This window comes from Stegostoma tigrinum, chromosome 18, assembly GCF_030684315.1.
Source record: "Stegostoma tigrinum isolate sSteTig4 chromosome 18, sSteTig4.hap1, whole genome shotgun sequence".
NCBI classification, from domain to species: domain Eukaryota; kingdom Metazoa; phylum Chordata; class Chondrichthyes; order Orectolobiformes; family Stegostomatidae; genus Stegostoma; species Stegostoma tigrinum.
In genome coordinates, this window is record NC_081371.1 from 720,062 (window position 1) to 735,466 (window position 15,405).

The 15,405-nt window shown below is 45.6% G+C and overlaps 1 protein-coding gene across 1 annotated transcript in view; it reads right to left on the bottom strand.

Moving 5' to 3' along the window:
* The window catches only part of LOC125460785 (protein-methionine sulfoxide oxidase mical3a-like), a 374,391-nt gene that overhangs the window by 79,379 nt on the left and 279,607 nt on the right, over nucleotides 1-15,405 (bottom strand). Inside the window, exons 34-35 of the mRNA XM_059652260.1 lie at nucleotides 13,552-13,638; nucleotides 5,699-5,803 (exon numbers count right to left, since the gene is read on the bottom strand). Of these exons, the coding sequence (XP_059508243.1) occupies nucleotides 5,699-5,803; nucleotides 13,552-13,638 (192 nt within the window). The remainder of the gene's footprint in view (nucleotides 1-5,698; nucleotides 5,804-13,551; nucleotides 13,639-15,405) is intronic.

The following is a 15,405-nucleotide window of genomic DNA, read 5'->3' on the forward strand; positions in this document are numbered from 1 at the left end:
GGAGGGCTTCAGGTACACGGACAATAGGGGCTCATTCTGGGGAAGGTGGGACCTCTACAAACAGGACAGTCTGCACTTGAATAAGAGGGGCACCAATATCCTGGGTGGGAAATTTGCGAGTGCTATTTGGGTGGATTTAAACTAGCTCAGAAGGGGGATGGGAAACTGAGGTGTAGTTCTAGTACACAGGAGGATGAGACTAGGGAGGACATGGACAGGACCTCACTGTCACAGGAGTGTACTGGCAGACAGCAAGCTGGTTTGAAGTGTGTCTACTTCAACGCCAGGAGTATCCGGAATAAGGGAGGTGAGCTTGCAGCATGGATAGGTACCTGGGAATTCGATGTTGTGGCCATTTCGGAGACATGGATAGAGCAGGGTCAGGAATGGGTGTTGCAGGTTCCAGGGTTTAGATCTTTCATGAAGGTCAGGGAAGGTGGTAAAAGAGGGGGAGGTGTGGCTTTGTTAGTCAAGGACAGTATAACGGTGGCTGAAAGAACTTTTGATGAGGACTCGTCTACTGGGGTGCTATGGGCTGAGGTCAGAAACAGGAGAGGAGAGGCCACGCTGCTGGGAGTTTTTTATAGGCCTCCGCAAAGTTCCAGGGATGTGGAGGAGAAGATTGGTAAAACTATTCTGGGCAGAAGTGAAAGGAACAGGGTGGTCATTATGTGAGACTTTAACTTCCCTAACATTATTTGGAAATGCTATAACTCTAATACGTCGGATGGATTGGTTTTTGTCCAATGTGTGCAGCAGAGTTTCCTGATTCAAGTCGAAGGGCTGACAAGAGGGGAGGCCACACTGGATCTGGTACTTGGTAATGAACCAGGCCAGGTGTTTGATTTAATGGTAGGTGAGCACTTTGGAGAGAGTGACCATAATTCGGTTATATTCACTTTAGTGATGGAAAGGGTTAGGAACATGCCACAGGGCAAGAGCAATCATAATGCGATTAGGGAAGACTTAGGGGGCATAGAATGGGTTAGCAAAATGCAGGGGATAGGGACAATTGAAATGTGGAGCTGGTTTAAGGAATAGATATTGCGTGTCCTTGATAGGTATGTCCCTGTCAGGCAGGGAGGAAGGAGGGAAGGTAATGGAACCGTGGTTTACGAAAGAAATTGTATCTCTTGTTAAGCGGAAGAGGGAGGCTTATGTGACAATGAGACGAGATGGTTCAGATGAGGCAACGGAGAGTTACAGATTAGCTAGGAAGGATTTAAAGAGCGCGTTAAGAAGAGCAAGGAGGAGACATGAGCAGACATTAGCAGGTAGAATAAAGGAGAACCCTAAAGCTTTCTATTGGTATGTGAGGAATAAGAGGACGACTCTTAGGGTAGGAATAGGGCCAGTCAAACACAGAAGTGGGAAGTTGTGATTATTTCTCATCTGTTTTCACTGAGGAACAAGAGAATATTGTAGAGGAGATGACTGAGTTACGGGCTACTAGAACTGAAAGGATTAAGGTTAGTAAGGAGGAGGTGTTATCACTTCTTGAAGGTGTGAAGGTAGATAAATCCCCTGGGCCGAATGGGATTTTTCGGAGGGATGTCAGTGAAGCCAGGGAGGAGGTGGTGGAGCCTTTGGCCTTGATCTTTGAGTCCTCATGGTCTACAGGTTTAGTACCAGAGGACTGGAGGATTGCAAATGTTGTGCCCTTGTTCAAGAAGGGCAGTAGAGATGGCCCAGATCATTATAGACCTGTGAGCCTTACGTCTGTTGTAGGAAAAGTTTTGGAAAGGATTATAAGAGATAGGACTGAAAATCATCTAGCAAGCAACAATTTGATTGGAGATAGCCAGCATGGATACGTCTAGGGCAGGTCGTGTCTCACAAACCTCATTGAGTTTTTTGAGAAGGTGACCAAGCATGTGGATGAGGGAAGGGCAGTTGACGTGGTGTACGTGGACTTCAGTAAAGCCTCTGATAAGGTTCCACATGGTAGGCTATTGGAGAAAATGCAGAGGCATGGGATTGAGGGAGATTTAGCAGTTTGGGTTAGAAACTGGCTTTCTGTGAGAAGGCAACGAGTGGTGGTTGATGGAAAATATTCAGCCTGGAGTCAGGTCACTAGTGGCGTGCCTCAAGGATCTGTTTTGGGACCACTGCTGTTTGTCATTTTTATAAATGACTTGGACGCAGACATAGGTGGATGGGTTAGTAAGTTTGCAGAAGACACTAAAGTTGGTGGAGTGGTGGACAGTCTAGAAGAATGTTGCAGGTTGCAGGGAGACTTGGATAAACTGCAGAATTGGGCTGAAAGGTGGCAAATGGAGTTTAATACGGATAAATGTGAGGTGATTCACTTTGGGAGGAATAATACGAAGGCAGAATACCGGGTCAATGGAAAGATTCTTGGTAGTGTGGATATGCAGAGGGATCTTGGTGTCCATGCACATAGATCCCCGAAAGTTGCCACCGAGGTTGATAGTGCTGTTAAGAAGGCTTTCAGTGTGTTAGGTTTTATTGGTAGAGTGATTGAGTCCCGGAGCCGTGATGTCATGCCGCAACTGTATAAAACGCTGGTGTGGCCCCATCTGGAATATTGCGTGCAGTTCCGGTAGCCCCATTACAGGAAGGGTATCGAAGCATCGGAGAAGGTGCAGAGGAGATTTACCAGGATGTTGCCTGGTCTGAAGCGCAGGCCCTATGAAGAAAGGCTGAGGGACTTGGATCTGTTCTCATTGGAGAGAAGGAGGCTAAGAGGGGATTTAATAGAGACATACAAGATAATCAGAGGATTAGACAGGGTGGACAGTGAGAATCTTTTTCCAAGGATGATGACTTCAGCTTGTACAAGGGGGCATAGCTACAAATTGAGGGGTGATAGATTTAAGACAGATGTCAGAGGCAGGTTCTTTACTGAGAGAGTGGTAAGGGTGTGGAACGCCCTGCCTGCCAATGTAGTTAACTCAGCCACATTAGGAGCAATTAAACAGTCCTTGGATAAGCACATGGATGATAAAGGGATAGTGTGGGGGAGGGGCTTAGATTAGTTCACAGGTCGGTGCAACATCGAGGGCTGAAGGGCCTGTTCTGCGCTGTACTGTTCTATGTTCTATGTAAAGCAGGGTAGTTGTGGTGGGTGGCTTCAACTTTCCTCTTACTGACAGAGACTCCCTGACACCCAGGAGCTTGGATGGGATAGCAAGTTGTTAAATGTGTCCAGGAGGGCTTTTTGATACAGTATGTTGACAATCCAGGAGACCATACCAGAGTTGGTATTAAAGAACGAGCCAGGACAGGTGATTGATGTTTCAGCAGGAGAGCATTTTGGGCTTAGTGATCATAACTCCATAAGATGTTGGGGAATCGTGGATGAGGACAGGGTAGCCCTCAGATGAGGTGTTTAATTGGGCAAGAGCAAATTACATCCAAATTAGACAGGAACTGGAGAATGTGGATTGGGAGCAGTTATTTGCGGGCATATCTACATCTGGCATGTGGGAAACTTTTAAAGACTAGTTGATTAAAGTGCAGGACATGCATGTCCCTGCAAAACTGAAGGACAGGAATGGCAGGATGCAAGAACCATGGATGATAAGGGAAATTGTAAACTTAGTCAAAAGGAAAAAGGAAGCATACGATAGGTCTAGGCAGCTATATATTGATAAAGCCCTTGCTGAGTATAGAGAAATTAGGAATTGATTTAAACACAGAACTAGGTAGGTTAAAAGGGCCATAAAATATCTTTAGCAAATACGGTCAAGGAGAATCCTAAGGCTTTTTATGCAAAAATTAGAAGAAAGAGGGTAGCAAGGGAAGGAGTAGGCCTCCTCAAGGACAAAGGAGGGAAATAATGGGTGGAGCCACAGGAAGTGGGAGAGATCCTTAATCAGAATGTTGTATCACTATTCACCAAGGAGAAAGATGTGATTGATGTTGAGGTCCGGGATGAGTGTCTGGATACTCTAGAGAATGTTGATACATTAAAGGATGAGGTTTGGGGTATCCTAAATTGCATTAAGATAGACAAGTCCCCAGGGTCAGATGGGATCAATCCCAGGTTCTTTTTATCACGCAGCAAGGGAAGAAATAGCTGGGGCACTAGCAGATTTCTTTACATCTTCCTTGACCACAGGCAAGATTCCAGAAGATTGGAGTTTAGCCAATGTTGTTCCCTTTTTAAAGAAAGGGTTCCCTTTTTTAAGAAAGGAAGCAGGTATAATCCAAGAAATTATAGGCCAGTGAGTCTGACATCTGTGTTGGGGAAGCTCTTGGAGAAGATACTGAAGGACAGGATATATGCACATTTGGAAGAAAATGGACCAATAAGCGACAGGCAGCATGGCTTCATATGGGGAAGTTCATGTCTCACCAAACTGGTTGAATTTTTTTAAAGAGGTGACAAAGCTAATTGCTGAGGGAAGAGCTGTAGATGTAGTTTATATGGACTTTAGTAAAAAGTTTGATAAATTCCCACCTGGCAAACTAAAATGACATGGGATTTGGGGTGGGCTACCTAGGTGGATACAAAACTGGCTTGGTCATAGAAGACAGAGGATAGCAGTGGAGGAGTGGTTTTCACAATGGAGACCAGTAATTAGTGGTGTTCCACAGGGATCAGTCTTAGGTCCTCTGTTGTTTGTAGCGTATAGAAATAATCTGGAGGAAAATTTAGGTGGTCTGATTAGTAAGTTTGCAGATGACACGAAAATTGGTGGAGTTGTTGATAGTGCCGACAATTGTGAAAGGACACAACAGGATATAGACAGATTGGTGACTTGGCCTCAGAAATGGCAGATGAAGTTTAATCCAGGCAAATGTGAGGTGATGCATTTTAGAGGATCAAATTTAGGTGTGAATTATACTGTAAATGGCAGAACCTTTAATATACAGATTGATCAGCGTGTGCAGGTCCACAGTTCCCTAAAAGTGGCAACACAGGTGGACAGTGATTAAGAAGACATACGTCATGCTTGCCTTCATCGCCCAGGCCTGGAGTACAAAAGCTGACAAACTATGCTACAGCTAAATAAAAGCCTGGTTAGGCCACACTTGGAATACCGTGTGCAGTTTTGGTCACTGCATTACCAGAAGGAAGTGAAAGCTTTGAAGAGAGTGCAGAGAAGGTGCACCAGGATGTTGCCTAGACTCGAGGGCATTGGCTATGAGGAAAGATTCAAAAGACTAGGATTGTTTTCACTGGAAAGATGGTGGCTGAGAAACTTGATAGAGGTCTACAAAATTATGAAAGGCATAGAGAAGTGGATAGTGAGAGGCTTTTTCCCAGGGTTGAAATTTTAATTACAAGGGGGCACAGGTTCAAGGTGAGAGAACAGAATTTTAAGGAAGATGTGTGAGGAAAGTTTTTCACACAGAGAGTGGCAGGAGCTTATGGAATGCAGTTCCAGAAAAGGTGGTGGAAGCATGCATGTTGGCGACATTTAAGGAGCATCTGGACGGTTACATGAATAGGGACGGAATAGAGGGATACAGAGCAAGTAAGGGCAGAAGGTTTGTCTTTTAAATTTAGTCAGGGCATGATGGTCGACACAGGGTTGAATGGTTGAAGGGCCTATTTCTGTACTGTAGTTCTCTTTTAGTTTTTGTTTTATTTTCAAATCTCATTCCACAATCTATATGACTGTGACTCAGTTTGGCTAGGACACTACCCATACCTATGATCTATTCCTACGTTAAACAGATTGATTGATGGTGATTGACAGTCAAATGAGTGTCACTGAGGATTTACCTGGAGTTCCAATCTCACCACAGGCTTCCTCCTTCTCCCGCACTAACTGCTCCAGCTCCTCTGTATAAGAAATCAAGTTCTCGGCCTCTGCGTCTGATGCAATATCTGTCAACATGAAAGACAAGTGTGAGCAGCAATGTAGTGTGAGGGCCAGCGTGGCCCTGTTAGTGTGAGGAACAGTGTGTCTGGGTCACCCTGAGGGATAATATGACTGGAGACCAGTTACTAGTGGTGTACCGCAAGGGTTCATCCTGGAGACCAGTTACTAGTGGCGGACCACAAGGGTCGGTGTTGGGTCCACTGCCGTTTGTCATTTTTATAAATGACCTGGATGAGGGCATAGAAGGATGGGTTAGTGAATTTGCAGATGACACTAAGATCGGTGGAGTTGTGGATAGTCACGAAGGATGCTGTAGGTTGTAGAGAGACATAGATAAGCTGCAGAGCTGGGCTGAGAGGTGGCAAATGGAGTTTAATGCAGACAAGTGTGAGGTGATGCACTTTGGTAGGAGTAACCGGAAGGCAAAGTACAGGGCTAATGGTAAGATTCTTAGCAGTGTAGATGAGCAGAGAGATCTCGGTGTCCATGTACACAGATCCTTGAAAGTTGCCACCCAGGTTGACAGGGCTGTTAAGAAGGCATACAGTGTTTTAGCTTATATTAATAGAGGGATCGAGTTCCGGAACCAAGAGGTTATGGCGAAGCTGTACAAAACTCTGGTGCGGCCGCACTTAGAGTATTGTGTACAGTTCTGGTCACCGCGTTATAAGAAGGATGTGGAAGCTTTGGAGAGGGTGCAGAGATTTACTAGGATGTTGCCTGGTATGGAGGGAAGGTCTTACGAGGAAAGGCTGGAGACTTGAGGCTGCTTTCATTAGAGAAGAAGGTTGAGAGGTGACTTAATTGAAACATATAAAATAATCAGAGGGCTAGATAGGGTGGATAGGGAGCGCCTTTTTCCTAGGATGGTGACGGTGAGCACGAGGGGGCATAGCTTTAAACTGAGGGGTGAAAGATATAGTACAGATGTCAGAGGTAGTTTCTTTACTCAGAGAGTAGTAAGGGAATGGAACGCTTTGCCTGCAATGGTAGTAGATTCACCAACTTTAGGTACATTTAAGTCATCATTGGACAAGCATATGGACGTACATGGAATAGTGTAGGTTAGATGGGCTTGAGGTCGGTATCACAGGTTGGCACAACATCGAGGGCTGAAGGGCCTGTACTGTGCTGTAATGTTCTATGTTCTATGACTGCAGGGCAGTGTGTCTGGGGCAGTGTGCCCTGGTCAGTGAGGGGTAGTGTGTTCCGGTTACCCTGAGGGCCAATGTGCCTGGGTCAGTGAGGGTCAGTATGTTTTAGACATCCTGAGGGACAGTGTGTCTTGGGACAGCGACATTGTGATGCACTCTGTCTTGGCTGATGACTGGATTCCTTGCCTGAAGCTGATGACACGTGTTTGATTTGTGGGAATGGGCCATCCCTGTCCACATTTATGGCCAATCCATTGTTCTGATAAGTAACACACCATTTTCAACTGCTGCACTTAGTTTGGTGAAGGTGTTGCAGAGTTACAGGAGCCGTTAAGGTAGTGTAACCATTGTTACTCATTCAGAGTTCCACTGATAGACCACTGTGCTCAAAACTGCGAACCAACAAGAAAGTAAAACATACCTGACCTCATCTTTACCAATCTGCCAGTGACAGATACATCTGTTTATGATAGTTTCTGTAAGAGTGACCAACGTGTTGTCCTTGTGGAGGCAAAGTCCCTGCAATCACATTGAGAATAACCTCCATCATGTTGTGTGGCACTGTCACAATGCTAAATGGGACAGACTTCGAACAAATCTAGCAAATTAAAGATTTTGAGAAGATTTGTAGCTCGGCTTGTGGATGGGGTTGTAGACTTGCTCACTGAGGCAGTGTGTTTGGTTGCAGACATTTCATCACCCTGCTCGGTAACATCATCAGTACAGCTCCAGTGAAGTGTTGGTGTACTGTCCCGCTTGTTATTTATGTGTCTCGGTTTCTTGGGCGGGGGCATCACTTCTGGTTCTGTTTTTCAGTGGTCTGTATATTGGATCCAGTTCAATATGTTTGTTGATGGAGTTCCAGTTGGAATGCCAGGCCTCCAGGAATTGTCTCTGTTTGGCTCTTGCTATTATGGATGTGTTGTCCCAGTTGGATTTTTGTCCTTCTTTGTCCATGTTTATTGAGGTCAGTAAGAATTGCTCATGTCTCTTGGTGACTAGTTGGTGTTCATGTATTCTTATTGTTAGTTTTCTTCCAGTTTGGCTATGTAATATTTTTTACAGTCCTTGCATGGTATTTTGTATACTATGTTAGTTTTATTAATTGTGGGTATGGGATCCTTTACCTTCATTAGTAGCTGTTGCAGGGTGGATGTTGGTTTATGGGCTACCCTGATACTGGGGGGTCTGACGTGTCTTGTGGACATCTACGATCTCATGTATGATAGGGTGGCTAGCGTGTTTGGTCATGTTGTGTCTTGTTGTGGTCTGTCACAGCAGTAACGATAGATTGTGCTTTTTGGGTATCGATTTATTTTAAAAACTCTGTATAAGTGCTCCTGTTCTGCTTTACTCATGCCGGATTGCTGTAGTGTGTTGTGGCCTGTTTGGATAATGTCCTTATGCAGCTCCGTTTATGGGTGTTGGGGTGGTTGCTGAAGTAATTAAGTCACTGGTCCGTATGTGTGGCCTTTCTGTATCCACTAGTCTGGAGGTCCCCGTTGTTCTTAAGTTCTACCATTATGTCTAGGAAGGGTGGTCGGTTATTGTTCTCTTCTACTTTTGTGAATTTTGTTCCAGTGAGGATGTTATTTATGTGTCGGTGGATTTCTTCTAGTTGTGTGTGTTTGACAATCACAAAGGTGTCATCTGCATAGTGGACCCAGAGATTGGGTTGTATAGTGGGGAGGTCTGTTCGTTCTAACCTTTGCATTACTACTTCCATTGTTAGTCCTGACTTTGGGGATCCCATTGATTGTTTTGTTGATTTGTTTGAATATACTGTCATTGAAGGTGAAGTGGGTTGTGAGGCACAGATCCAGCAGTTTCAGGGTGTTGTCCTTGTTGATGCTGTGTCCTGGGTTGCCTGCCTTCCTGATTCGTCCAGCAGTGTGGCATTGTCTCTTTGGCTAGGTCGATGGTTGTGCATGTAAATAGTGCTGTTACATCAAAGGATATCATTATCTCATCCTCTTCTATTCTGGAGTCCTTGATGGATGTTAAGGAATTCTTGGGAGGAGTGGATGAAGTGGGTAGCGTTCTCAACTAAGTTGTTCAGTTTCCATTGTCATTCTCCGGCTATATGTTAGCATGCCTGGTGATGTGACAATGGGTCTTCCCAAGGTACATAAGCCAGGGGTCCCCCTCAGGCCCACCGTCTCATTCCAGGCATATCAACCTATGGCCAAAGGACTACAACAGAAACTGAAATACTTAGTTGAGAATACTACTGGAAAAAAACTCACAAAAGAAGATGAGAACAATATGAGAACAATGCTTTCAGTAAGATATTTTCCCAGACATAATGGTAGAACTTAAGAACAATGGGGAACTCCAGACTAGTGGATACAGAAAGGCCACAAATACGGGCCAGTTACTTAATTACTCCAGCAACCAGCCCAACACCCATAAACAGACCTGCACAAGGACATTGTTCAAATGGGCTACAACACATTGCAGCAATCTGGAATTAGCAAAGCAGAACAGGAGCACTTATAGAGCGTTTTTAAAAGAAGTGGGTACCCAAAAAGCACAATCCATGACAGACCACAACAAGAAGTCACAACACAGCCAAACAAACTAGTCACCCTATCGTACATGACAGACAATTCAGAGATGTCCACAAGACTACTCAGACCCCTAAGTATCAGGGTAGGCCATAAACCAACACGGGGAGGCAATGGTGTAGTAGTATTATTGCTAGACGTCAGTCCAGAGACTCAGATAATGTTCTGGGGACCTGGGTTCGAATCCTGCCGGTAGATGGTGGAATTTGAACTCAATAAATATCTGTAATTAAAAACTCTAATGATGACTGTGAATCCATTGTCGTTTGTCGGGAAAATCCCATCTGGTTCACTAATGTCTTTTAGAGAAGAAAACAGCTACCCTTACCTGGTCTGGCCTACATATGACTCCTGACCCACAGCAGTGTGGATGACTCTTAACTGTGTTCTGGGCAATTCAGGATGGGCAATAAATGCAGCCAAGCCAGCGATGCCCTCATTTTGTGAATGAATAAAGGAACCATGCTGTGACAGCTACTAATGTAAAGGATCCCATACCCACAACAAATAAAACTAACGTAATATACAAAGTACTATGCAAAGATTGTGAAAAATATTAATAGGCCAAACTGAAAGAAAACTGACAATAAGGATACACAAAATAACACAGTGTGGAGCTGGAGGAACACAGTAGGCCAGGCAGATTCAGAGGAGCAGGAAAGCTGATGTTTTCGGTTGAGGCCCTTCTTCAGAAATGGGGGAGGAGAAGGGTGCTCTGAAATAAATGGGGGGTGGGGGCGGTGATAGTAGATAGATAGTGGAGCGGAAAAGGGTGGGAGAGAAGATGGACAGTTCAAGGAGGGGGGGGATGAAGCTAGTAAAGGCGAGTGTAGGTATGTAGAGGTTGCAATTGGTCAGTGAGGGGTGAGGGGCAGATAGGTGGGCAGTCAAGGAGGCAGGAATGAAGCCAGCAAAGGTGAGTGTCGGTCGGTAGTGGTGGAAGGACCAGATAGGTGGGAGCGAAGGTGGACAGGTCAATGAAGCGTGATTGGTGGGGAGCTGGTCTTGGGATGATGCCGGATGGGGAGACTTTGAAGCTAGTAAAGTCCACATTGAGACAATCGTGTTATAGGCTTCCAAGGTAGAATATGAGGTGCTGTTCCTCTAGTTTCCAGGTGGCATCATTGTGACACTGGAGCAGGCCCAGGATAGACATGTCATCCAGAAAGTGGGAGGGGGAGTTGAAGTGGCTTGCGACTGGGCGGTGTTGTCATTTGTTGCGAACTGAGAGTAGGTGCTCTACAAAGTGATATCTGAGCCTTTGCTTGGTCTCACCGATGTAGAGGAGGCCACATCGGGAACAGCAGATACAATAAGCCACATTAGCGGATGTGCAGGTGAACATCAGTTTGATGTGGAAGGGTTTTTTGGGGCCAGAGATGGAGTGAAGGGGGAGGTGTAGGGGCAGGGGTAGCACCTCCTGCAGTTGCAGGAAAAGGTGCCGGAGGTGGTGGGGCTCGTAGGGAGTGTGGAGTGGACGAGGAAGTCGCAGAAAAAGCAGTCCCTCTGGAAGGAAGGTAAGGGTGGGGAGGGAAATATATCCATTGTAGTGGGATCAGATTGTAGGTGGTGGAAGTGGCAGTGAATACTGCTTTGAATCTGGAAGTTAATGGGTTGATAGCTCAGGACAAGGGGTATTCTGTCTTTGTCTTTATTGCGGGAAGAGGGTGTGAGGCCTGAGTTGCGGGAAATGCAAGAGATGCAGTCAAGGGTGTTTTTGACCACTAAAGGGGGCAAATTGTGGTCCTTGAAATATGAGGACATCTGGGATGTTCGGGAGTGAAATGCCTCATCTTGGCAGCAGATGCAGTGGAAGAATTAGGAGTCGGGGCTTGTATTCTTGCAGGAAGGTGGGTGAGAAGAGGTGTAGTCTGGGTAGCTGTGGGAGTCGGTGGGCTTGAAATAGATATCAGTTTCAAGGTGGTCACCAGAGATGGAGACAGAGAGGTCCAGGAAGGAGAGAGAGGTATCAGAGATGGTCCAGGTGAACTTGAGGTTGGGGTGGAAGGTATTAGTAAAGTTGATGAACTGTTCACGCTCCTTGTGGAAGCACGAGGTAGTGCCGAAACAGTCATCGATGTAACGGAGGAAGAGGTGGTGTTTAGGGCCAGTGTAGCTGTGGGAGCGGGACTGTTCCAAGTATCTTACAAAAAGACAGGCATTGCTTGCGCCCATGCGGGTTCCTACAGTCACCCCCTTAGTCTGTAGGAAGTGGGAGGAGTTGAAGGAGTTGTTGTTAAGAGTAAGGATGTGTTCAGTTAAGTGAAGGAGGGTGTCGGTGGAGGGGGACTGGTTGGGCCTGCGGGAGAGGAAGAAGCAAAGGGTTTTTAGGCCATATGCATGGGGAATGCAAGTATACAGGGACTGTTTGGCCATAGTGAAGATGAGGTGTTGGGGGCCAGGGAATCGGACGTTTTGGAGGAGGTGGAAAGCATGAGTGGTTTCCTGGACATGGGTGGGGAGTTCCTGGACCGGGGGAACAAAATAGAGTTGAAATATGCAGTGATAAGTTTCATGGGGCAGGAGCAGGCAGAGACAATGGATCAGCCAGGGCGGTTGAGTTTATGGATTTTGGAAAGGAGATAGAAACGGACAGTGCAGGTTGGAGACCGATGAGGTTGGAGGCTGTGGGTGGGAGGTCACCTGAGGTGATGAAGTTATGGGGTTATGGATGGTCTGGGAGATGATGTTTTGGTGATCAGGGGTGGGTCATGATCAAGGGGGTGGTAGGAGGAGGTGTCAGAGAGTTGGCCCCTGGCCTCGGTGATGTAAAGGTCAGTGCGCCATACCACAACTGCGCCACCCTTGTCCACAAGTTTGATCGTGAGGTTAGGGTTGGGGCGGATGGAGCAGAGGGCTGCACGATCTATGGGGGAGAGGTTGGAGTGAGTGAGAGGGGTGGAGAGGTTGAGGCGAACAATGTTGTGACAGCAGTTGGAGATGAAGAGGTCAAGCCAGGGAAGGGGATCTTGGGGTGGTGTCCAGGAGAATGGGGTGTGTTGGAGGCGGGGAAACGAGTCTATAGAAAAGGGGAAGGGTTAGACTCGTGGTTAAAGAAATGAAGGTGGAGGTGGCGTAAAAACTGTCCAATATCCAGGCGTGAGTGATATTCATTGACGTTTGGCTGGAGGGAGATGAAGGTGAGTCCTTTACTGAGGGGGGCATCTGGGGGGATGGTGTAGGCCCGGCAGGGCTGGGGTCTGGCATGGGCTGTAGAGCTGGTGGCTTTAAGGGTGGTGGGTGGAGCAGCATCAGCATCGGGCAGAGCGGCGGATAGACGAACACCAACTCGTCACCAAGAGACACAACCAATTTTTACTGGTGTCAATAAACAAGTACAAAGAAGGACAAAAATTTGACTGGAACAACACATCCAGTTAGTGTTGACCCTGAGAAACCCTTAAGAATCTTGAATGTTTCAATCAGATCACCCTTCATAAACTCAATAGATTATCAAACAATTTACTCAGCATCATATTATAGGATGACCCTGTTATCGCATAGAACAATCTAGTGAACCTTCGCTGTACCACCTCCAATGCTACTGTATCCTTCCTAAATATGTGGAGAAGAACTGCACACAATATTCCAGGTGTGGTCTCACCAACATCCTGTACAATGCAGCAACAGCTTTTTATTCATGTACTCCAATCCCTTGTAATAAAGGCCAATATATCATTTATGTATTCAACTGTTTGCTGTATTTGCACATCTGTTCAAACATCATCTTCCAAAAAGGTTCACACCCTTGAAAAATATTCTTTTTACATGAGTGAAGCAAATGATGCTGCTCTTGCCCAGATTATAGTTCAACTGCTCTGTTGTTGCCCTTTCACTTACAGCCTCTTTGTGTTCCCATCACTCACATTTTCACCAACCTATCGCCAACAAACTTATATCCATTACTCTGTGCTGTCAATGGCAACAAGTTCACAAAATAGATATCATCTGCAGAACATTCAGTGATTCATCTTTGAACCCTTTCGTTTGCACCTGAACCTCGATCTTCCCAGACTCAGTCACTCAGCATACCGTCATCGAATGTTGCTCCATCATCATCTTCCTCATCCTCCACGTCGTCATCATCAACTGGGCTTAATTCCACCTCTAGCTGCTGTTCTGGGGATGCAACATAGAAAGCAGAAGAATTGAAACACTGCCTCAGTCACAGTCTAGTCAATTCAAAAGATTGCAGCATATCTATACCTCTGATAGTACTCTAATACATTCCTCAAAAGAGCTCCATTTCTAACAGGGCATGTTCGTCATCAAACAATACAAATTACTTGCAAAATGTCTCAAGAATCTTACAAAGATTGTTATAAAGAAGGATTTCGACATCAAGCCACAGAGTGTGATATCAGGTCAGAATACCAAAGGTTTGGTCAAAATTTTAACGAGGTTCCAAAGGAGGAAGACAGGCTGAGCATTTAAAAGAGAGAAAATTAAAAAGTCCAGGCAGCTGACAACATGGACTTCAATGCAAGAGCCATTCAGGCAGCCACATGCCAGATGTCAGAACTCATGGAGTCCTTCAAGCTCTCAAAGACTTACAAGACTAAAAAAGGTTCCAGAAAGCAAAGTCACACGGGAAACAACAATGCAGCATTTGAAACTAAAGAATGGATTGCAAAGAAGTTTCACCACTGGCCAAACCAGGAGCATGTTACCGGCAAATCAAATTCAACTACTTTACCCTAGTCTCCAATGCAGTCCTCACAATCCTTAAAAGAATTCACAAATCATCACTCCCCAAAGTCAAAACAAACTAATCTCCTGACCGAGACCACTTAGTATAACCCCTCATTCCACCGAGTCTAATCCCATTCTCCCCTTCAGTCTATACTGCTCAGTATAGGGTGCACTCACTGCAACACCCTTTAATATTACACCCCATCCAATCCCACTCTCCCAGTCACTCTACACACCCGATACCTCTCAGCATAACCTCTCAGTCCCAAGTTTCTTTCATATCCAAGTCTAATCCCACACCTCCCTCACTCCCCACACCCTATACCACCCAGTATAGCCCTGCTCCCAACACCCTTTAGTATGCCACCCAGTCTAATCTGACTCTCCTTCTCACTCCTTACACCCTACACTACCCAAGTATAACCCCTAACTCCCAACACCCTTCGATATTCCAAATGTCTAATCCCAATCCCCCCTCAATGCCTACACCCTACACCATCCAGTATTGCCCCATTCCCAACACCCTTTAATATGCCACCCAGTCTAATTCTATTCTCCTTCTCACTCCTCACACCCTATATTCCCCAGTATAACCTCTCACTCCCAACACCCTTAAATATTCCACACAGTCTAAGCCCACGCTCATCACTCGCTACACCATTTAATAATCCAGTTTAATCCCACTCTCCCCCTCATCCCCAACATCTTTTAATATCTCACCCCGTCTAATCCCTTTCACTCTGGAACCCTTTACCATCCGAATCAGCCATGCTAAATTCTCCTTTACTCTCACACAGTGGAACAATATCTCCCTTACTCATCCCTCAACCTTCGCCCATCCACTCAGATTCTCTTTCTGTCAGAGACCCACTGTCTCCTCTTCATCCATCTGTCTGTCTGAAACATCCTGTTTCTTTGGCTGCTGCTAGCTGAATTCCATCCTTTCTTCCTGTTTGACATTGCTTCTCATGCCAGTTACTGTGAGCGCAATTATTTGATTTTGATATTTTCTGTTTGAAAATCAGTAAGCAAAGCAAAATTCCTTCAGATATTTACAAGCCAGGAGTCAAATTTGACAGGGGTATAGCAAGCAAAGTAGCACTTTGTAGACTAGATATACTCTGAGAGGGAACATTTTCTCTCTCATCTTGTCCTCAGCCAATTTCTCAATGACATCCTCAATCTCTTTTCTTA